General features: G+C 39.1%; 1 protein-coding gene across 1 annotated transcript in view; it reads left to right on the top strand.

Moving 5' to 3' along the window:
* LOC108575229 (fringe glycosyltransferase) overlaps positions 1 to 18,255 on the top strand; it is a 104,914-nt gene extending 86,659 nt beyond the window's left edge. Inside the window, exons 6-9 of the mRNA XM_017937971.1 lie at positions 1,797 to 1,882; positions 15,438 to 15,603; positions 16,840 to 16,925; positions 18,198 to 18,255. Of these exons, the coding sequence (XP_017793460.1) occupies positions 1,797 to 1,882; positions 15,438 to 15,603; positions 16,840 to 16,925; positions 18,198 to 18,255 (396 nt within the window). The remainder of the gene's footprint in view (positions 1 to 1,796; positions 1,883 to 15,437; positions 15,604 to 16,839; positions 16,926 to 18,197) is intronic.
* Positions 18,256 to 23,922: the final 5,667 nt, after the last annotated feature.

Here is a 23,922-nt window from a genome sequence, read left to right as displayed (position 1 = left end):
GGACGGAAAACTAAAACGTGCTATGTCGAAATACTAATTGTATAACACATAATTAGGTCACTACTTTACTACTTTTATAAAACTAAATCATATTAAATTACATTTTTCTCAAATGTACATATATAGGGGAGAGTCGGGGAAACACGAACGTGGGGTAATTGCGAATTCGCATATATAATGGTGTTAGGAAAACATGAACAATTCCTCCTTTTGCCACATGATCGCTCGTACCGAATGCAATTCAGTCCGCCAATGGAAAATAGTTGACACGCACACTGATCGAGATAAAAACTATTGAAGATTTTAGCTCGTCTTCGTCTAATTTTTTGAAGGAAGTAAAGTAAGTTATAGCTTTTGTGTTTGTAATTATTTTAATACTAATGTTTAAAAACACAAAAAGTACAAATTGTGGATTAATTTAAAACCAGTACATATTTTATTGGATGTTTCTAACCTAAAATTCTCTCTGTTGTTTTTGTTTTTCACCTTATGGGGCACTGACGAACGAATTATGTGGGGCAATCTCGAACGTTCGTCGTTACCCCGTGTTTCGAACTAAAGAGTGTTATAGTCATCAATTTTGATTTTATTTGTTACGATGTTTATGTTCCGCGACCAATTTAACGAAGAATTGAACACTAATAATGACACTATTGATATGCAAGCTGCGTTGAACCAACCAGATTGTTCACTTGATCGTTCGATTCCACTTTGTGATATTATAAACTTACCCACTCTACCTAAAAAATCTGCTGAATGCAATGCCAAGAAAAATCATTCAACAATTTTAACTAGCACTCCCATGAAAGAGATCATGGTAAAAAAAAGACGGAGCAAAGGTAGGAAGTATGAAATGGAGAAACAAACGAAGGAAATGTCTGAAACCAAAAGACTGACTATGTAGAAGTAGAGTAGTGAGAAATTTTGAAAATTTTCAAGAGAAAATGGAGACACAAAAGAAGAAATACGAAGAAAGAAAAGGAAAATGGGCAAAAGGAAAGTTAACGCTGAAAATAACGAAGATGAATATTACTGTATTCATTGTAAAGAAAAGTACGAGAACCTTTCATCTGAAGATTGGATTATGTGTTATGATTGTTGCAAAAGTGCACATCAAGAGGCTATTTAAGCGACTTTTGCAAAAAATAAATAGCGTTCGTGATTACCCCACGACATTCAGGATATCACGAACAGTAAAAGTAGGTTTTATTTTTAAATTTTGTTAAAGTTGATTATAAAAATATATAAACAGATAATATGCCTTTGTATATAAAGAATAACAAAGTTATTACCTTTATAATATTTTGTTTTATTCAACTTTTTCCTTAGGTGTTTGTAATTCTCCTACTCTCCCCTACATGAATTTATGGTCAAGCCCACTGTTTTTATTACTTAAAAATATGTAAGTTTATTGTTTGCTTTTTTAGTGTTTTGTGAACACATATCTGAGTCTCTTGTCCTCAGAGGGTTAATATCCCACAGAAATGCTCGTAGACTACCTGTGGTCACAGATATCCATTTAATCCTCTCCGTTTCCTCTATAAAAGAAAAATACGAGATTTATTCGTGGATGGAACGTCAATCAATTCTCATCAAAGTTCCAGCTAGCACTCAATTTGCCCGAAAGAAGGAGCGTGTGTCGAGAATGTAATCGATCGTGGCCCCAATCCGGAAAGTCATTCGTGATAATCGGTTGACTTGGACGATCGATCAGTCGTCTTAGAGACGATCAATCACGATCCTGGATACTTTCAACAGAGTCAACTAACAAGGCTGTATTATTCTTTCTGTTCCAGCAAAGGGTGAAGTTCTGGTTCGCGACTGGTGGCGCTGGATTTTGCATCAGCAGAGCGCTTGCTTTGAAGATGACTCCAGTGGCTGGGTAAGTTTATGTTTCCTTTCATTTCTACTTCCCTTTAACTTTATATAATTCGTGTAACTTGTGAACTGCTCCAACAATTCTCCGTCTTCCAATTTTCGAAATTTATTCATTTCTACTTTTTTCATTTTTCCCTCTCCCTTTGTTACATATTTCCACGTCAGATGGTCCCAAAAAAGAATTCTATTAAATTGGGTACAATGCAATTTCTGTTTTCTCAAGTGACATATTTTTTCTACTTAATTTGGTTCATTAGTTAAGAATTTTTTCCGCGCGAAGATTCGAAGGCAAACAGTAGAGCACTGTAAACACGGTGATTTACGAGGAGGTCGGGGCATAAACGTCACTCGGCCCTCCGCCTGCGAATTGCTCCTCGAGACGAACTTATTGATAATAACGCGGATAGCAGCGCGACGTCGCGATCAACCATTCTGATTGCTCGTCGTTGCCCGCTTAAGTGGGATCACTCGGAGCGGATTCATGCCTCCGTTGTCCCGGCTAATCGAATCGTTTTATAAATCGTGGATAATTGATGCCTCGGCCGACGATCGTTTCTTCGAGGACAAGCAGTTTCTTTCCTTCGTGCTTTAGAGCTTCGTAAGCTCTATAGTAATGGAACCGTTCGTTTAACCCCTTGTCTTACAATTTGTTTTAATAGCTATGCATTAGGATTGTTACGGAACTCCGAATTTTCGGTGTATTTGAATAACAGTAAAATTCGGATTTCAACTTGGAATATTTGAATTATTCGAATGAAGAATTCGTATTCGAATAGTTGGACTATTAGAAGTTCTGCAGCCCTATCTGAAAGGACTCGTGAAGAAGAGAGAGCTAGTGGGAGCGACGAGGAGACGAACGGAACTGGCAAAAAGCCCGACAGAACTGGGAGGGCTTCCGAATCAACCCGCGTTTCCCCGTTCTTGTCCACTCTTGTATACACGTTCCTGGCATTATCCTGCCTCCTGTACACTGTTTCCCCCGTGTTGCAACACGTCCGCACAGAAGGCTCATGGAGAATGCACGAGGGGCGGGAGGGTAGGTGCAAGTGCATCGAACCGCTTTCTCATTCAGGGACGTTGCCACTGGCTGCTCTTTCCTCTTTCTTCCACTCTCCTCGCCGCTTTCTTCTTTCTGCCACCGGTTGAAGAGTCTTCGATGCTCCAATTCTCTCTCTCCCTCTATCTCTTTATTTGCTGTTTTCTTTCTTCGTCTCGTGGAGAAAGGGTGGAGCATGTCGTTTCTTGAGTGCAGCAGAGTTAGAGAGAGCCTTGGAGGTCTTTCTTCTCTCTGGTGATGCAGTTCTTGTTTCTTTTTTTTTTTCTCGAGTGAAGAAGCGTTGAAGCCTCCAGCGTCCCAATTTTGCATATGTTTACGCCCGAGGAGAAGTGTAACGTTCTAGTTTGAGTTTTCGGTGCTTGAATTTTTGATTTTTCTTCCTTCTGGAGATAATCTCCAAAATTTCACCCTTCAACCACCCAGTAGTCCTTTCCTCCTTCTTCTAAGGGAAAATGGTGCTTTTCTAACGTAACAAGAGAAAGCAATTTCCGTTTTGAGGATGTTGCGTTATAAAAACCGTAGAAATTCATTGGCGTTATGCATTCAGTTTATAGCTAAACAGGGCAGAGCAAGAAACTAGCCAAGCTTGAAGGTATTTTCGAACGCAGCGAGCGTAATTTACGACGTTCGGCAGTGGTAACGGTGCATCGGCCCTCGTAACTGTCGATGATTTTCCATTAACGTCCCTGCCATCCACGTCTCGTTAACAGCCGAACAAATCACCTTTACGGGTTCTTCGAAACCCCTCTGCTACTACTACTTCCTGTCCGCTTCTTTCCCGTAACTGTGTCACCGCGAATTGCCCCTTTAAATTAGAACCAGCCACTTTAATTGAATTGCCAATCTTAACGATAGTTCAATCTTATTCCAAAAGTTTAGAGGCATTTAACGCAGAAAGGAAATATATTTCTTTGCAAGAACAGGCTATGATAGATTTAAGTCATACACTGGTGTAGCATATAAAATACATGAAAAGTTCAAATTCCTCGCGAGCGTCTATCTAACGATGAGCAATTCTGAATATTCGATGTATTCGAATTTCGAATTTATTCGAATATTCGGACTTTCGTTACAGTCCTACGTACACTACCGGCCAAAAGTTTGGAATCACCTCCCACTTTTCATCATAATTTTTTATAGATTTGAAGTTTATCTCAATTCTACTTTTGATTCGAATGAGAAAAAATTTTCAAAGTCGCTGACTTTTTCTCGAAATTTTTGTGTAAATTGCAATGCTCGGTGATTCTAAACTTTTGGCCGGTAGTGTGCATAGGTTGAAGTATCGAATTAGGTTCGAAGTGATTCGAATCGAAATTGAGATGCAATCATTACATCTACTCACTTGCATTTAATCATAAAAATAAAGCATCAAATGTTATCAACAAAATTACACAAATTTTTTCGACTTTTTCAACTTGTTAACGAAAGTGCACCATCGACTTCACTCTGACAAGCTTCTCTACTACAAGTTCGATCAGTCCACACGAGATTCAGCGATAAACAGGAATTCTCGTGGACCTTTTCCCTCTTATTGCGTGTCCATCGAACGGCGACTGGTTCTGGATGGGTCTTAATTAACGAGGATCGCGAGCGCTTGCATTCACAATGGCTGATTACCACCCACGCGACACAGGAAACTCGATTCTGCATATAATCTGCGTTTCTATCATTTCCTCGTTACCATTGCTGGTCTCGAGAACACGTGTTTCTTGACTTTCCGTGGGCCGACGAAGATTACCTTCATGGAGAGCCGCGATTAATCATGTTCGAGTCGTTCTATACCAGCGAAAGCAAGAGTGAATGATCTTCTCTCATGTTTGAATAGCGACACAGTGTTAATGGTGAATTTATTTCGAATTGGATTTTAGGTGAAATAATTTTTTAAACTAGAATTTCTCTCTGCAGTCTTTTCTGTCCAAAGATAAAGAAGAAACCCACGATCACAGATGATCAATCAAATCCCCAATTATTAAACTGTCCGTGCAATTCCTGAAAACAGAACGTGTCATCGTCTTTTTGCTCGTTCGAAAATTGAGTTTCCCCTGGTGGACAGGGAGGGTATACCATGGTCGTATTCGCGGTATCAAATCGAGCGGAAATTCGCCAGGCCATCAGCAGGTAGTCGGCCGCGAGTGATCTATAGATCGACGAAGGGGCAACACGTACCCGTAGGAATGCCCAAATTGGTTTCGTTGGGCAAGAGCGATCGCGGTGAGGAATCCAATTAGACGAGCAATAATGGAATCAAAGAGAGCTTCCTCGATCCTCTTCTCACTGCCAATTCCTCAGCTTCTTCGACCTCCATCTTCCACGCTGTATCGCGTGGGATTGTCGTGGACGAGAAACGTGTTTATTTCGCTTGCGTTTTGGACTTGTTTTTCTACTGGAAGTTTTACCTACCATTGAAGAGGAACAGAAGAACGAAACGTATGAGTGATTAGAATGCTTGATGACAGTAATAATTGAGGAAATGGTAGCAACGGCCGTTTCTATGGCGAACGATAAAAGCGTAGGATGTTTTATGAGAAGTTTCAGGCAGGCTTACGATGTTCACTCGTTGGAAAAGTGCTCTGTGATTATTTTTCTTTCTTCTGTTATTCAAGTTTGGGATTTTTTTTTCCTTTTTAAAGAAGTCTGTCTTCTTTCTTTTTCTTATTATTAATGGCGTTAGGAGGTTACAGTGTGTTGAAATTGTCCCTCGATTGCGATATTAGTCTTTCTTACGATGGTGAAGACAGTCGTGCTTTCGTTTGGGGACTTTTTTCCACTATTTTTTCTTCTATTTCCGTTTATTGTAGGGAGAAGAAAGATATGTAGGTATGTAAGTATATACGAGTATGTACGTGTTCTATCGTGGAAGGTTTGGGTCATGGGAATATTCGAGTCGCTCGAGGGGAACTGAGGTTGCTCAGACGATGAACTGTTTAATGAGTTTGAACTTCTGGTTTCTTCCTTTGTCAGTTGATTTCTTTTACGAGAATTGGCGATTTATTGAGAATTGGTAATGAAGAATTCAGGAATTAATTTCAAGCATTTCACTATCGAAATGATTCAACTTTCCTATTTTCAACAAATCCAGAGATAATGGAGAACACAGAAATTATTTCCAAGTGTTCCACTTTCAATATTACTCGAGACTTTCAATTTACAAAATTCCAAAGGTTTTACGTTCGTTTAAAAAATTCCTGCGATTTTCTGTTTTCAACAATTCCACAGTTATACTTGGAATTGTACATTCTGCGTGGAGGATGGTGGTCGGCGTGCAAGCACAGTGTATACGTCTCAATCCGGAGCGTGATCGATAACGATCCATCGCGTCCTTCCAAGATCGAGCGCGGTGCCCCGGAGCGTTTCTTGGATCGTCGCGTCGATCGGAAACGATCTGCCTCGACGAATGAAGTGATGGTACGTGCGCGACGCGCTCGATAATTTCATCCAACCGTTCAATCGCGGGATCGATAGTCGATCGCTGGATAAGCCTCGAGTCCTCCTCGTGCCACCTCCTTTCACTCTGCATTTAAATATTCTCGTTAATTTGTTCGCTCGTCGAATGGAAATTAAAAAAGGGAAAAATCCCAGTTCTAAAAGCAATTTTGAATTTCTTTTCAAACTTTTCCACCCTTCTCTGTTTTATCCGTAAAAAAATCCAAAGAAACGTCCAAAAAGTATCAATCATCCTGAAATTTAAAAGATTCTTCTCGTCACTTTTCAACATCAAAATTTCCAAATTCCAGTCAATGCATCAGTATAAAATTCCAAAGATCGATCTGTGATGCATCGATTTTCTTCTCTCCTTCATCGTTAGAATCCCCAATTAACTCAAAATTTCCCTTCACTGTTGTTCGCCGTAAATATCCGAAGAAACGCGTGCAAAATATCAATTATTCTAAAGTTTTCAGTATTCTTCTCGTCTCCATTTTTCAAAATTAAAATTTCCAAAGTATTCCAAAGATCAATGTGCGATACACGGATTTTCTTTTCCCTTTAATCATTAGAATCCTCAATTAATTCATTTTCCCCCAAAAATTCTCAAAGTCGCCCTTAAAGAATTCTCTCCGGTTAATTTGGAAATCTGTGAAGCATCTCGAATCCTGAAAGATCGCGCGGAATTCCCGTAGAAGCGAACAGGGCGTAAAAACGTCCTGAGATAAAGCACGCGAGCAAGCAGCACCGCTATCAACGAGATCTGTCCCCGGTTATTTAGCACCGGGACGAAGACGAAAAGCCTCCACTGACTTCGATTCCCCTCCCCTCGCCTCTGTAACTCCGAAATTTCGATTTCGTCGCAGCCTCAGGTATTTTAACGAGGCCGATATTCCGTGTCGGCGGTGCCGAAAGGACACCAGCCGACCAACGGACAGGACAACGCGACCGATCCGCTCGAAACAAGGATGGAACTACCCTGAAACCATTCTGAAGACAGAGAAGGATATGTACAGGGTGTCCCTGGACAGTGGGACGTTAAGAGAAATATAAATGCACATTTGAGAATTTCTTTCACGTGTAAAATTTTATTTATTTTTTCCTTCTCAATTTCTGAAAAGCTCAGTTGAAAACTGTATGAAAATGACGAGGTAGGTGTATCAGAGGTATTTTCTTCAATTTTTCCCTGAAATAAAAGGAATTTTGTTTTTATAAAGTAGACGAATAAAATTAGTCAACATTGAAAATTTCAATTTTTCGAAGAGTGACACATTCGTTTCAACTAAAAAAATGCGATTATCGACCTACAAAACACTCATATTTTTTTACTTCTAAGAAAAAAATTGCTAGATATCGCAGAATCGAAAATGACTATATCGTATGGTACACTAGTAAATGAATGGTTGCATTTGAAAACAGTTTCCAATTACTTAATCATAATCTTAATTCTCTGATAGTTCCCTGAAATTCCTCACTATCGTTGATTATTTCAAACTTATAGCTCACGCAACTTGCAATCACGCAGGACACCCTGTATGTGGCGAGAAAGAGGGCCGAGGAAAGGGTGCGCGATTTCGGGGACTAATCTGGCCAATTAAAAAGGGCCGAGAGACGGGCACACAGGTAGGATTCGAGAATTCACCGATGGTATTCGCTAATGAGTACCCCCTTCTCTCCTCCCCCCCCTCTTTCTCCTAAATTTTTTCCATTCGGATCTTCCTCCGTCTGTCTCGATTTCTGGCTTAGACTCTTGAGGTCTTGGAAAACGTTAATTAGACACGAGACACTTTTGCGTAAGGTTAATTGGGACGAAGCAGCATGGCGAAAATTATCAAAGATTGGTTATAGAGGAGGAAGCGTGAGAAATTTCTTTCGGAGGGGGTATTGTTTATGCTGTTCGATTTTTTGGCTGGTGGGTGGTGGTGGGGACTGGGAAGATGTGCAGGGACACCTTTTTGTGGGAAGCTTGGTGGAACGATAACAAATGGGGAAGCAAGAGGTTTGTGCATGGATTTTTCATTGACTCGTACCGTGAATGCAGGTTAAATCGAATATTCGAGTACCAGTAGAATTCGGATTTCAACTTTGAATAGAAATTGAAGCACTTCGAATATTTGAATTATTCGAATGAAGAGTTGGTATTCGAAATTATCAGAATTATTCGAATAGTTCGATTATTTAACGTTTTCCAACCCTGGTAAATTCTCCAGATGAGGTGAAATTTAATTATTCTCAGGACATAGTGAAACGGTTGAATAATTCTTGGATGGTCCGAAGCGGAGGACATGTTAGGCTACCGAAAGGGGTAATCGAGGATCTCGAGGAGTCAGGGAGCCGCGTAGCTTTATCTATCTCACCTGCGCCGTCTTCCTGTACTTCTGTTGCATTGCTGCACAATCCTCGTTGCATTGCAAATGCGGCCACTACACCTAACGAGAATCTAACTGTGTTTATGATTTCCACTTTAATTGATTTCCTTATTTCGTAGAATTTATCCCCTCTTGAAACACCCGCCGGAATTCATTCAGTTCATAGCTACCGACTTTACGATCCAATCTCGCCTCTTCGAATGAAATTTCTTTCGACTCTAACCTTAAATTCCGTGGGATTATCTTTCTGAATTAAGTGTCAAAATCGAATTCATCCTTTCTGCATTACAGTCCGGGACAAAAAAATAGGTTCACTCATTTTTTACCTACTTTATGCTTCTTAACCTTCGGAGAATTCTTTGGCTTTGTATCAACAGTTATATTTAAAATCGTAATCGTGATGTCAAGTGACTAAAATAATTTATTTTTAGCTTTTCTGCTCTTAAAAGAACATTTTATAAACATGAACATTTTCTAACGCGACAAAAAGATCGGTTCGTCTGAAATATTTTCATTAAAATTTGTTTCTTTTATTTTACTATTTTGTACGTTTACCACGATACTGAATTAACTCGAAACTTCGATTTGGAATGCTGTCGTATCATTTTTTAATACTATTTCGTTCAGTGTTTTCCCAACAGTTTTGAATCGAAATTTTTACTTCCTCTTTTGTTAAAAATTGTCTATTTGTTTTTATGTACACTTCTTGCAATTAATACATACGTATTTTCTATAATATTCATGCCAGGTAACCTAGCAGGCTAGTCTAATTTTCTAATTTCACGATGTTCAAACTACTGTGTCACTACATGAGCATAGTGAGATAGTGCATTTATCTTGCTGAAAAATAAAGTGCTCAGTTCCAGATGTTCGGGTAAATTGTGATTTTACGTCAGTGAGCATGTTTTTGTACATAAAAGCATTTGCTTTTGAAGTTAAAAACATAATATTAGGTACTTCTTTCTTCGTTTCAACTGCTGCCCATATTGTGGAATTGGTTTAATAATATGTTGTGAGTGATGGCGTGAATGTAGTGTGTTTGTCGAATCGTCTCGAGATTTGGAAAACGAGCGGATCATACAGGGAAATAGGGAGTAAAACAGTAGAACCGTGTTGTTATTGATATGAGTGAGTACGTGAGAATTTTTTGCGAGATATATTAAGAGACCGTTGATCATATTATCGTTATTCCTTTTTCACGCGTGTTTATAGTTATTATCAAATTATTGTTATAAAATATATTGCTATTGAACTTATTATCACGTGTTATACAACCACACATATCACGACTGACCCACCGCCAACTTGTTTTTTTTTTTTTGATAAAATTCATTCATCTTTCCTTAAATCTTGATAATAATAGGAAAGGCAATCTGGTCGGTCTAAATTAAACTTCTTCTCATCGTAGAATAGGGTAAAGTTGTCTAATATGAGAGACATTTCTTAAAGAAGTCATAACTGTCGACTAAGAACACTTTTATTAAAATTCGATGCATGTTTTAAAAGTATGATATGTATTCTTTTGCAAGGTACTGGAATGTGCAGTAAAGAAAATTCGGTTTCTTCGTAATAAAATAAAAATGAAAATTATGCAAATACACAGATCTAAAAAATGAAAACTATTTTTTCTGTCTTTTTTCACACATCGGGCATATCAAATCTGTTTCTTCAGCACCGCAGACTTCGTGGGCTCACCGGTAACACTTTGTACACTGAAACAAAATTGGGTACCTAATATGAGACTCTTCTTATAACAGGAACTTCCGAAACAATAACACGATAGCTATTAAGTAGCTTCGAGATTAAGTCTTCGTTATTTAACGATACGCAACTGGTAAGCCTTAAACTCCATTGCATACTCCGAAACAATAACACGATAGCTATTAAGTAGCTTCGAGATTAAGTCTTCGTTATTTAACGATGCGCAACTGGTAAGCCTTAAACTCCATTGCATACACTATACAACAGTATTTATGAAAATGATTATAAACTTACTATTTCCGAGGTATTTGTAATTTAATCGAACCACTTGAAAAACTTTCTGCAACGTGTTGCACAAATATGCTTGTTGAAGACGCTTGATCAAATTTCATATTTCATTTGATAATTAACGCGGTTGTCACATGCGTAACAGACGCCGCTTGGGATGTTCGGCCGTACCGACGAGCCGAACAATAACATCGCTATTTTCAATAGACAGCAGCTTCTAAAAAGCGAGGTCTTAGCCGGCATGGGCAAATTACTTTATTATACCAAAAATTCGACGACGCTCACACCTGGACACCACATGCCCTAAGCAATAAAACGGACCTTCGACATCACCAATTTTCAGACAAGCAATATAACAAATGTAAGAACAAATTTCCCACTTTCACACCACCAGCAGACACACACCGAAAAAACCAATCACCACACACTTCCATCACCTACGACAGTTTTCACACCACCAATCACAACACACGCGTAGTTTATAAAGTAGCGAACACCACACGACACGACACACAATTTTCCTATCGGTAAGCTTAGGCATTTCGCGCTCTGTTCACGTTCATTCACAAATATATAGTTTTAACAGAAAACTGTTGTACGTTAATAATCTACCTTTCGAGCACTACCTGAGTCCCCTATCTCGAGTAGATTCCTTAAATGGTCTGACTCAAAAAGAGGGACAATTATCGGTTTCGCAACAAACGATCGCGATTCGTAACACGGTTAATTACGAAAGAAAACAGCATCGCTACGACATTCAAGAGTTCTGTAACGGAGATATGCTGGGGTCTCATATTAGGCTACTTTACCCTATTATATTTTTCCACTCACTGGTCCATGACATTGTCGTTCAGCCAAACTCCATTCTGTCGCAAATACTTTTGACCAGTAGAAAAGGTTTCCTTTTTCATTTTTTATACTCAACCCATTGCAATCGAGTGGCGACTGAGAGGCGACATTAAATAATTCTCACTTGGTAAATAATTAATCAAGACAGCGAGTTATAAATTTGTTCACCATAGTGAAATAGAGAATACATTGAATATTTAAATAGAGTAGCACAGTTTATTTCTACGTTAGTTTGAAAAAATTTCAAAGATCCGATTTGCAACTTTTCCTATAACAAAATGACCTCCGAGTGCAAAGGGTTAATTGTTGGAGTATTTTTTCTTGAAACACTGACTTTTGTTGATACTGAACGAGCAAAGAGACTAGAATTTGATACAACCCTTAGAATTGTCCTTTTTTCCCGTTTTGTCAGGGCACCAGGCCGGCCAGAGTATATAAGTTTAGAATAATTTTCGCCTTTTCTGATGAAATTATTTACGACATTCAAACTTGGTTGAATTTTTCTTGAAATCTCCCTGCGAGAAAGGCCCATTTCTTTATAAGTACGAATTTTTCCTTGCTTTTCCAGAGCTTTTCCGACGACCCATTATGCCTTAAATTAATATTTTGCTATTGGAAATTTGACTATGTACCAACAGACCAAGAAACTTCGCAAGACTAATGAAAATCCATAACGAAACAATGTTTCAAAAATAAACCAACGAAACGAACTTATGCTTTTATCGCACATACACTACCGGCCAAAAGTTTGGAATCACTGAGCATTGCAATTTACACAAAAATTTCCAGAAAAATCTCAGCCACTTTGAGAATTTTTTATCGTTCGAATCAATCGATACGAGATAAATTGATAAATGTAGAATTGAGATAAACTTGAAATCTATAAAAAGTTAGCAGCAGATTTAATACTGATGAAAAGTGGGAGGTGGCGATAATCTCTTTGTGGTTCTATGTCAATATCATACATATATCTCTCATTTGAGACTACGTTACTATCAAGGCTTATCAGGGTATTACCAATAAATTTCATGTATTACAGTTCAAAAAATACTTGTTCTATGATTATTCGAAAAAAAATTACCGAACCTATCTTTCTGTCACGGACTGTATATACGATGATGCTGTTACTATTAAGTCATCCTATAAGTTCGTGCTGAAAGCGAAAAGTATTTTAATGAAAAACCAAAGAAGTTTTATATGAGAAACGTGGGCGAAGACGATTACGTTTTCTTGTAAAATATAAAGGTGTCTAAATTTCGATGTAAAATTCGATACGAACTTATGGGATAATATATTTAATTTCTATTATCGACTGGTTCATTCTCCTTTACCTGGGGAATAGTGGAAGAAGGGTTCACTGGACAAATGTACGATAGGCGGCTCGCCTTTGAGACATTTGTCCGTCGGTGTTCTCTCACGTGGAGAAGGTGGCGCGCGATATACAAGCGCGCATACTGTGGATCCGCGGCTACCGCTCGCCGCTCTAATTGGCACGATTTATGTCCACCGCGGATCAACCGTCTTCTCGCTTTCACTGCTCGATCAACGTCCACCCAAATTTCCCTCTTCTGCTACCTCTCAACACCAGATACCGTCTAAGGTGCACGGGAATGCTCAAGGGAATATTGCTATTCGAATTTCAGGAGGAATTTTATAATTTGAATATTCGATTGTGCCGAATATTTCGTACATTTCTAATATTCCACTTGATTCGAAAATTCTCTAGTACAAATCAATGAAAAGATACGCAAAGAGAAGATCACGTGTAGTCTACCAGAGCCCATAACAATTACCAGATGAACAATTTACATCCACTTTAAAAAAAAACCCACAAAGAAATGAAAATCTGCCGGAGAATAAACGTCTACCATCTACCAAACGTCCAGAACTACCTAACACCTGAAATCTAGATTAAAAAGGACCCGAAAAAGTATGGAAAAGATCATCGACCCTACGTCGTGCAGAGGAACGCACACAGGAAGCCCCAGAAACGCGTGCTCGAATCGAAACCGGAGGCCTTTTTTGCGCGAGAAATATTAGAATCAGATAATGAGAAAGTAACGAGCTGCCCGTTTAATTGTCGGATCCGCGGGTATATCGGAGAGAGGCTAGTTAATTTACCGGCATTCCAGGCATGTAGATTAGCCGGTTCGAGGTTGTGCACCTGCTGCTTTGCTCCCTCTTGCACGCGGCTGGAACTGGTTAGCCGCATTAAACCGAGAGTCCCCGCGCATTTATTAACAGCCTGTAGGCAGAGTTCTGCCGCCGATACGCCTCGTCCACTAACGAATTTCCATCGATTACAGCGATAATTCGACCTATTAATCGAAGGGGAACGAGCCTTGGCTCCTCTGTTCTCGATTCTGACGGAGGAGACGCGTGGCGAATCTGATTCGATGGCACGCGAGAACACGGTTAACGCGACGCGACACGCCTCGACGGGCTTGAAATTATTTTCTACGCTGCGTTTGAGCCGCCTTGTTTCATCCACGAAGAGTTCATTCGCTTTCTGTTTTTTTCTTTTTTCCTTTCTTCTGAATCAAGGGGAGGTGGTTTGAAGATTGGAAATTGAAAGGGAGAGCGATGGGCTGAGGTGTTGAAAGTTTTGGAGATTGAAGCTGGTAGGAAGAGATGCGTTTCTAATTTTCGATACACCGAGAGAGGTTGATTTTTATTGTCGAAAATTAGAATTCTACAGAAAGTAAAAGAATTCCACGCAAATGTTTATCGTCCGCTTCGAACAAGCGATTATACTGTCAAAAGAGAACGAGAGCTCAAATGGAGACACAAAGGAAACTTCACGACAAGTCGTCCTTTTTGCGGTGCAACCGTGTCCCCATGGCACGTTTCCGGTCGATCTTAATCACATATGTGTATGCGTGTCCCCGGCGGCACGCGAAAGCTTCGAGCATTTCTAGTCGCGTGACTTTCCGCCTTTCTGAGGCTCAATTTACTCTTGTCTCCGATTTTTTCCCAGAAGTCGCTGGTAAAAGGGTGAACCCCATAGAAACCTCGTCAGAATCACCTCGTAAGTTTCGGTACATACGGACTCGTAAGTCCTTCGAAACAACAATTTATCTTTGCCGAGTGAAAAATATATCCATGTTTTCCTCGATCAGACACAATTTCCTTTAAATAATCCATTGGTTGACGCTATCGCCGGGATCCTATGGCAAGCACTGGCCATTAACTTCCTCGATAACCGTAAATAATAACCAGGACTTGGGACAGTCACGTTTCCTGGACACCCGGTACACAGAAACGCGAGCGCACGCCTCATAGAGGCGAAGAATTTATCGTCGTTCAGTTCCTCGCCGCGCCGTCCCGTTCCTCTTCCGCTCTTCTTTTCTCTCGAATTTACGTCTGGCCGCCCGATGCGCGTCCATAATAAACACCGGATAATTCTAGCAAACGGTGGGCGCGGTCCACGCGAGGAAACAGGCAAAAAAGTATCGCGTGCGACCCGGCTTGTTATAACTCATACCGCGGCCAACGGGTGAAATAGATTTTATTCCTTTCCCTCCTTCTCTCAGTTACGTGAAATACGCCGCGAAATAGTAAAAGCCGGGAATTGTAAATCTCGTCGGTGTCTCCTACAGAGCTTTAAAGTGGCTCTAAGGAATGAGAGGTTGGTGACCTGTTGTACATTTTACAGTATGTAGAGAGGTTTACTGGTAATACGTGTACAAAGGGTTAATTCAGAGATAGAAGTGTAATAATTGTTGGTGATTATATTAATTGATCGGGCAGAGTCACGTTCAGACGAGCAATTTGCAAGGACGCCAGACAGTTTCCTGTTGTTGCTTAGTTAATTGACGGGTGCCACGAAACGAGCGACGTTACTAACGATTGTTCCCTTGTTTGCTTTACAGAGGCGGAAAGTTCATCACGGTGGGTGACAGAATTAGGCTACCAGACGACGTGACGATGGGATATATTATCGAGTACTTGTTGAAGAAACAACTCACCGTGGTGGAGCAATTCCATTCTCATCTGGAGCCGATGAAGTTCCTCAACAAGGACACCTTCGGTGAACAGGTGAGTTGGAAAAATTCATTCACATTTTCATCCTGGAATTGCTTTATGAATGAACTTCATAATTTTTACAATTCCACGATTCCAAAATTTCCTCAATTGTAAGTTTCTGAAAGCTGTCAATTTTTTTGAACGAAAACGCAACTCCACACCCGCAATTCCATGTTAAAAATTTCAATTCCAGCCTGTGGACCGCAACTCCGCGTTTTCGTTGTTCCGCGCGCGCAATTCCGCGATCTTGCAATTCCAAGCCGAGCAATTCCGTACTCTCAGTTCTAGTATGTCATATTTGGATACTGTACGGTTCTTCGATTACGTAATTTTAAAGCTCTTACAATTCGATTATAGAGCAATTCCGTAGTTGTACGATTGTGTTCAGAAAAGCGCGATTCCCGTCTCGAGACGGAATACCGGTCGCATTACTCAATCACGGCCGCGTTCCACGGGTGCAGTGATTAATTGATCCGGTGCGAGTGAGGGATTAAAAAACTTACGCCGGTGGGGAATTAAGATGGTTGCGGGTCGCAGTGTGAAGTCTAATCGCGGGTAATAGAATAATCCCCCGTGATGAATCACCGCAACTCTCTCTCTCTCTCTCTCTCTCACTCTTTCTGCTCGACCGCGAACAATGACCATTGATTCAATCGTCGCCGGTTGTCCGTTGTTCGGGAATTACCAGCATTCCCCTTGAGTCGACCCACGAACGGAGCAGGTGATCGCATTGTTCGCGTGATCGTCCCATGCTGCCAGGTGCCATTAACGCCTGCTCACTTTCCACCGCTACGTGTAATTCCTTGATGAAATTTTTTCCATACGGCTCGTTATCACGAATATTCCTGTTCGACCAGGGGAAATGAAATTCCGTTCGGAATGAATTTTCGACGCTTAACCGCGCTATAAGGTCACTCGCAGGTTTCGTGCAACGTTATTTCAACAGTTACACCAGATGCTGACGAGTGGAAAAAATGAGCGGAGCAAAAATTTCCATTGCTTGAGTAACGTAATCGTATAGTGGAGCTTCGAAACGCTCGTTGAACAAATATTTTCGTTGTGCTCGTGGGCAGCGGAACTTGATCAGACCTTCGAGCTCGCGTTTCACGTTGCCTGATTCTCCTTGGAACTCGGTATGCGAAAATAAGCGATATCGCGTTCCTTTGTGACGTTCGTGCACGCTGCTCGCCTATCGTGGCAGTAGTTTTTAAACAATTTTTAATTATTTCTTCGTACTATGTGTTCCAGGTGTCGTTCAGTTACTCCAAGGGACCGAGGGACGAGTGGAACATCCTAAAGATCGATGGTTTCGACATGAAGGACGACCCGAAAAGGTACGTTTCGTATAAAAAAAAAAAAATAATAAAATTCCCTTTTAGACGCAAGATTTTCCAAATTCCTTGCTCTCTGAAATTTCTTACTAAATCTTGCAGACGCAAATTGTACAATTCTATATAATTCCACACACTTTAGCTACTGAAAATTATTGACCCCGGAGAAATAAGAAAAAATTCAGCAATAGTTCCTCCATTTCCCATTTCCTTCTTCTAATGTCGCTTCTTTACCCTCTTCCAGGCTAATCTATCTTTTTTACCATTCGACCGGACGAGAAACACAACAGGTTAGCCGTCAGAGAGAAGGGAAGAGTAATTAGCAACGGACAGCTCTACGTGTACCAGAATCTTCCTCCTTTCATCTCCTTTCCTCCATTTTCAAAAGACGCGTAGAGTACTTACACGTGCATCGTTCTCCTGTTTCTTCGACCCGGTTCCAGCCTCGAATTGCTTGGGTAATTGCCCGTGGCTAGAGGGACGCAAGCGGAAGGGACCGCCTAATGACAAAGGTGCCACCATGCACATCGCTCTTAATTGACTTTATTATAATTACCAGTCGGTCCACGCTTTTACCAGCCCTTTTCCTCCCGCTTTTATCATTCTTTTCAACCTGCTCTGCAGCACTTTTCCTTCATTTCTTCCCCGTTGGACTTTTCTTTCTTTCTGGAAAAATAAGGAAACTTCCGTGTGCTGGTATCAGTGACAGTGTACTCTCAATGAATTATCGATTAGGTGAACCGTGCGTCAGTCTGTTAACGAGGGTGGAAATTGCAGATGGATAGTATTGATATTTTACTAGAGAGTGCTTTGGAATTTCAATTTTCCTGAAGCCTACAGGAACAGGGTCAACAAATTTTCGAAAGTTTTGAAAAGCTTGAAACTTTCAGTATTCCTATTTTTTAACTGTCCAGCGATTCGAGTTTCAATATTCTCAAATTTCTAATTAGGAGTATTTTTAACTCTGTAACTCTTCAATTTCCCATTTCCCCCGAATTTTACTTAAGAATATTCCTACAGTGCTGTTATCGATATTTCAGTCTCTATCTTAGTAATAATTTCCAATACCAATTCTTTATTCGGGCAATTCAAATATCCGAAGTGTTTGAAATTCAGATTATGCTGAATATTTCGTATATTTCAAATATTCAAATTCTTTCATTTCAAACTTTCCAACTAGTCAAATCCTCTACACTAGCTATCTCCATAGAGGAACCAATGCAATCGTCGGTCCAAGAGTCTCGTCGTGAACGTGTCGATATGTTTTAATTACAGATTCAGGTCGATCCACTGCCATCTGTTCCCGCACGTACCCAATTGTCCGCACAGATGATGACCAGCTGGATGATCCATGTCTCGCGAGCAAGAGGAAAATCAACTCTAACTTCAGCGTCACTTAACACGCGAAGATCGGGACCATTTCTCGATCACACAAGGTTGTGTTTCTTCAAAAGTTCTGTATATAGGTGTAGATACATGAAACGAGGACTCCTTTAGCATTTTCTCTCTTTTTTTTTTTTTTTTTTTTTTGGAGCCAAACCATAATGGTGGATCAAAAATTCGTGAAATTTCTTTAACCTCTTCAGGGACGACTTTTTTAAAGTTAGAAAAAAATTATCTAATGTTTTACATTAATTTTAAATTGATTTCAATTAAATTTACCTACTATCACAAATATTGGAATTTTCAAAAAATGTGTCGGTGTGTCTGAAGAGGTTGAAAGGATCCTTTCGTCAGATTTTCCCTAGGACGATCCACCGTTACCGTTACGTTCCTGTGGATAGTATTTATGTGTACGTGTTAACGACTCAAGGAGATACTTTTAACATACAGTTATTTTTTTTTTTAATTCTGGAGAACGACGGGAAAATTGTTGGGGAAATTTTTACTCGTCGTTCGCGGAGAGTTTAACGTGTTTTGTATATATAAGGAAACAGAGAAAATACTTATGTATTTTGTACATACGAGATCGTAAAACAGATCACCTAGAATTATCGTTTAAAATCGTACCTTTCTAATCATACGATGGATGAACAGGAAGAATTTTTTTTTTTTTCGTCGAAATTCCTGTCGTTCGAAAAGGGACAATTTTACTTCGACAGATAATTCAGGGTTGTGTTAATGGTATAATAAGAGAATTGGCGATATTCTCGTCGCCGTGTGACGGAATTACCTTAAGCTAGTCTCCCTTGTAAAGAAGCAGATGGTCGTACCATGTGATATTTAATGGGTGTGAGTGGATACGTGCTTTGTATGCATTTGTGCATAAATATATACATATAATATATCCAGAGAAAATCGGATGTTAATTGTTTTACTTCGAAGGTACACATTTTTCCCCTATTTAATAAATTTTTCACTCGAGAATATACCGAGTGGTCGCTTAACCATTCAAAAATTGGATAACTTTATTTCTATTTTTACGTTTTAAAATTTTTCGTTTCAGATGTTGAAAATTTTTGTTGCTTGGAAATTTATCACGATAATGTGACTTTTTGGACCACCTTGTATAAAGAAATATTTTTCTTAGCCAGTGATTAATTATAATTGATATTTTATTCCGAGATGAATTATTAGGAAAATTTTAATGGCAATAAGAACAATGGAATTGTCCTCTATTGGCAAATGGCAGCGTCCGATTTCCTCGTTCTCGCTCTGCGTGCTATTGATCGAATCGGTGTGCAATATCGCGGGACACGCGAAGAGAGAGAGAGAGAGAGAGAGAATATTGTTCGTGAATGAGCAACACAATCGGATTAATTGTTCGTTTCACCGTGTATCTGTTGCACGATCGAACATTCGGAAAAAAAAATTGAAGAAAACGAACGATGAGGGCTCTGTCGAACGGATGTACGATTATGTACGTTGTAACAATGAGATTTTATATAATACACGGTATCTATTATATCCGCGGACATACTCCATCCTTCGCACTGATTCCTCCACTTCCTGTTTCTGAATTGCTCAGAAGAAAAGTTAACATTTCTGTCTAAATATTTTTACATCTTCGTTAAATTTGAGTTTGCTCTGCTTTTGTTAGCAGGTGTAACTTTAAATTTCTATCTCTTGAATATTTATATAAATATCGATTTTATAATTACAGATAATTTTTGAAACATCCTATATTTCAGAGTCGTTTTAAAAAGTGCAAAGTTTGAGATTACAAAAAAGTTCGAAGTAGAGGAAGATCGAGGGATCTATAGATCCAAGAGTAATTCTCGCTCAAGTATCTCCATCTCTCCCTATCCAGAAGAAACAGACGAAGAAGTCGGTAAAGCTGCTCTCTTCGTCCCTTATCTTCAACTCTGAACTGTCATTTCTTCGTTTTTACCGATACTTCATGGTTATTCCATCTTCAACACGAAGAATGTACGATTGCGAAGCTTGGTGTTAAATGAAAATATCTAGAAACAATACTGTTGTCCGGCAAAGCAATCTTGAGGCTCCTGATGCCATCGCCTGACCAAATGTAAAGGGAAAATAGGCGGTCAGGCTATTCCCACTACATACTCTTCGGTCTTACATTGCCGCTGCTTGAGGGGAAATTGCAGTGTAGGTAAATGGTTTGACAAATGATTTTCAATCAGCTGTCGATAATGTAGCACGTTGATAAAAGAATAGAAAATTAAAGATTATTTAGTCGCCTTGTCCTCTTGTTCTACATAATTGTCATCGGAGTTTGACAACATCGTCACAGGCTTCATACTTTAAATCGAATGAGATTTCAATGGGAGAAATATTACAAATAGCGCAGTTTTTGATTGAAAGAGTATAATTTGGGGGTTAAAAAAATAAAACCAGAGGGATTGTTCTGCTCAGTCTGCCGTTAGCATTCAAAGCTGAAGGATCGAGGGTATCATCGAGAGCATCGTCAGAAATGAAGTATTATGAGGTTAGTTAGAAATTCTTTGAATTTTTCCCTCTTAATAATAGTTATTGTAAATTAGAGCATAATTGCATGTAAGAAGCAGTTTAAAATTGGTACTTATAATAAACTTTTATCTGCTTTAACATTACTAATAATGTAGATAGTAAAATTAAGTTTTTACCTAACTTTTCTTTTTATTTTCAAGTACTTTAATTATGGAATAATCAGTATTTCTTGCTAAATAACAGTTTAAAACAGCTTAATTTATTAATTTCACATTGAATTAACAATTGCATATAGTAGATTAGTTAAATATTGTTTGTAATTTTCATTGAAAATTGAAAAATTAATGTTCTTTTTGTGTAAATTACAGATGGAACTTTCAAGCTTTCACAGGAATCAAGGAAAGGACGTAAATATAAGGAAAAACGAAGAAATGCAGTTATTTATAAAAAAAAATTATTTATTGCAAGAATGTGTACAAAATACTGTTCAGAATGTGATTTACAAAAGGTTACAATATACCAATATTGTTTTATAGCATTTTACTATAAATTTATTTCTCCCTTACACATCACACTCATTTCTTTTTGCGAAACACTTATTTTTTAAATAATATTTCATTACAGAATTGAATAAACTAAGTTCAGATATCGTTAATAATTGAAAAAATTCTGAAATTTGAACGAAAACTTGGAAAATTATACTAATTATACTAAATAAAAACGATGTCTGAGAGGCGATCATCGATCATGGAGGAATTGTAAGGTAAGTCGCCAGTCGGTATAGATGCAAACGCACTTACCGACCTATTAAACATTCGATCAATTTCTTCTCTTATTTTATTCTACCACAAAGAAAAAAATACGATTATAATTACACGAGTTACCTTAAAAATCAAAAATTCTTAGTATAATTTCAAATTATTACCAGATCAAGAAATAAAATATCACTACTTACTTTTATCTTGAAGAAACGTGTTCCATTACGGAATCAAACTTTCTCCAATTAAACGAAACCTTCTTTACTAATAATTCTCACTTACTATTCATATCATTATAATTGCGAAATTGATCTGATCTTCAATTCCATAAACTTTTTCCCCTCGTATACGTGTCAGTTGTTCCATGATGGGTTCATTTCTATCTCAAAGAAGAAAATTATCGTTCCACGATGGTCCCGTTACGTATCGCGGCACACGACTCGCTTCTCGCGATTGCTTTTTCATGATTCGGCCGGGTGTGCAACCGACGGAGAAAGATGTACCATGTACGGAAGTATATTCGCTGGATACATGGCAGCGGCGCGTTACATATTTACTCGGGCACTCTTTGCAAAAATTTATTCGGCCGTCTCGCGGGGGATCAGAGTTATTCCTCTTTCGGCAAGATGGTATCTGTGCTCCGTGTGACTCTCTCTCTCTCTCTCTCTCTCTCGCTAATGTTCGAACCGGAAGTGCGTTGCACTCCAAACATGACTGCAGATCATTTTTTAATTTTTTTTTTAACCCATTAACGTGCAAATTATTTTTCTTTTATCTTCTCGAGAAAGTAATACTGTAAACTACTTTCCATACGCTTCATAAAATGAAACTTTACGACGACTCTTCACAATTCTCTCGGATTCTTCGCTACTTTCCCTTCACAATTGTCATCAAACTTTCGTAACTCGATCTATTTTCAATACCACGATCTGTAGATTGAAAAACTGATCTCGCGTAAGGTACAATGGAATGTTGGAGTATCGTGTAGGACAATGGGCCTCAAAACGACCTGTCGTCCGAATTCGAGTATCGCGACGAAGAACGAGGGACCACAGGAAAGTGGAGAAACAAGGAGAAACTCAGATTGTTTCGAATCCACGACACCTTTTGAAAATTCATAAATATTTCACAGCGGAGAGGGGGAGGGGGAGGTAGAAGCGACCTGAAAATTTCTTTACAATATTTGTCGAGGGATTGGCAGTGAGGGACGACTTGGTCGACATAAACGTCATTTATTGGAAAACTTTCGTTCGAGTGTCCTCCTCACCGTTTGGCCAATTGAGGCTGAGCAAATGGGGTGTCACGAAAGTACCCACCGCCTTTCCCCCACACATTGTTATTAGATACTATTATTGTATTATTATTAACATTATTATTAGATATTATTATTATCATTACCAAATACCTTTATAATTATAAACCAAAAACGCCAAGCAACCGCCATAGGTAGGAACGAGGGCGAAGTCGGGAAAAACCCACGAAGCGATGCTCGACTCCCAAGCCCTTTTCCTGACCATTGATTGGTCGGAAGCAAGGTGCCAAAACTAGTATAAAACCGACGTACCTGCACAAGGTCGACAGATAGTGTAAAACCATACACCTAGAACGACACCCGTTCGAACTAAACATTAAATAAAACGACATCAAACACATTTCTGGAATTTTACGCCTTTAACCAACCCGAGACGAAGGCGATCTCAACCGTTACGGCCTGTTCCGTAACATACGGATAATTTGTCGCAGAATTTCGAAGAGAAAGTTGTAACTGAGAGTGAATAATTCAGATAATTTGAATATTCGAAGTTTTACAGCCCTACGCACGTTCTCCGGATGTACTGTCCGACAAACCTAAAGTGAAGCCTCTGACGTCACAGTCTAGCGAAATGGAGGCAAAATAGGCGGTTCAGGTCATCCCCACTACTCTTGGGTCTTACACTGCCGGCTCTTGAGGGGAAGTTGCGCTGTAGGTAAATGGTTTAGACAAACGAATTTCAATCAGCTGTCGATAATGTAACATGCTGATAAAAGAACGGAAAACTAAAAATTATTTGGTCGCCTTGTCCTCCTACGTACGTTCATTTCTAAGCGACTCATACACAATAAATTGTTATTGTAAAGGAAGCCTCAGGAAATGTATTAGTATTTTTTAACAGTTAGAAAACTAAAATGTAAATATTTTTTTCCTATTCCTGAATAATAAAAGTAGATTTCGCGGCATTAAAAAATTGCTTAAGGAGCTAAAAAATTTTTGGCTGCAATGAAAAATAGCGTGCCACCACAGACCGACAGCCACTATTTAATATTAAAATTTTGAAAAATTTGATAAAATCAGACGACATGTCGTCACTTTAACCGTAATACTTCGGCTT

Source organism: Habropoda laboriosa, unplaced genomic scaffold, assembly GCF_001263275.1.
Source record: "Habropoda laboriosa isolate 0110345459 unplaced genomic scaffold, ASM126327v1 scaffold207, whole genome shotgun sequence".
NCBI lineage: Eukaryota > Metazoa > Arthropoda > Insecta > Hymenoptera > Apidae > Habropoda > Habropoda laboriosa.
Note: the sequence above shows the minus strand (reverse complement) of the source record. Positions and strands in the feature narration are given on the sequence as shown.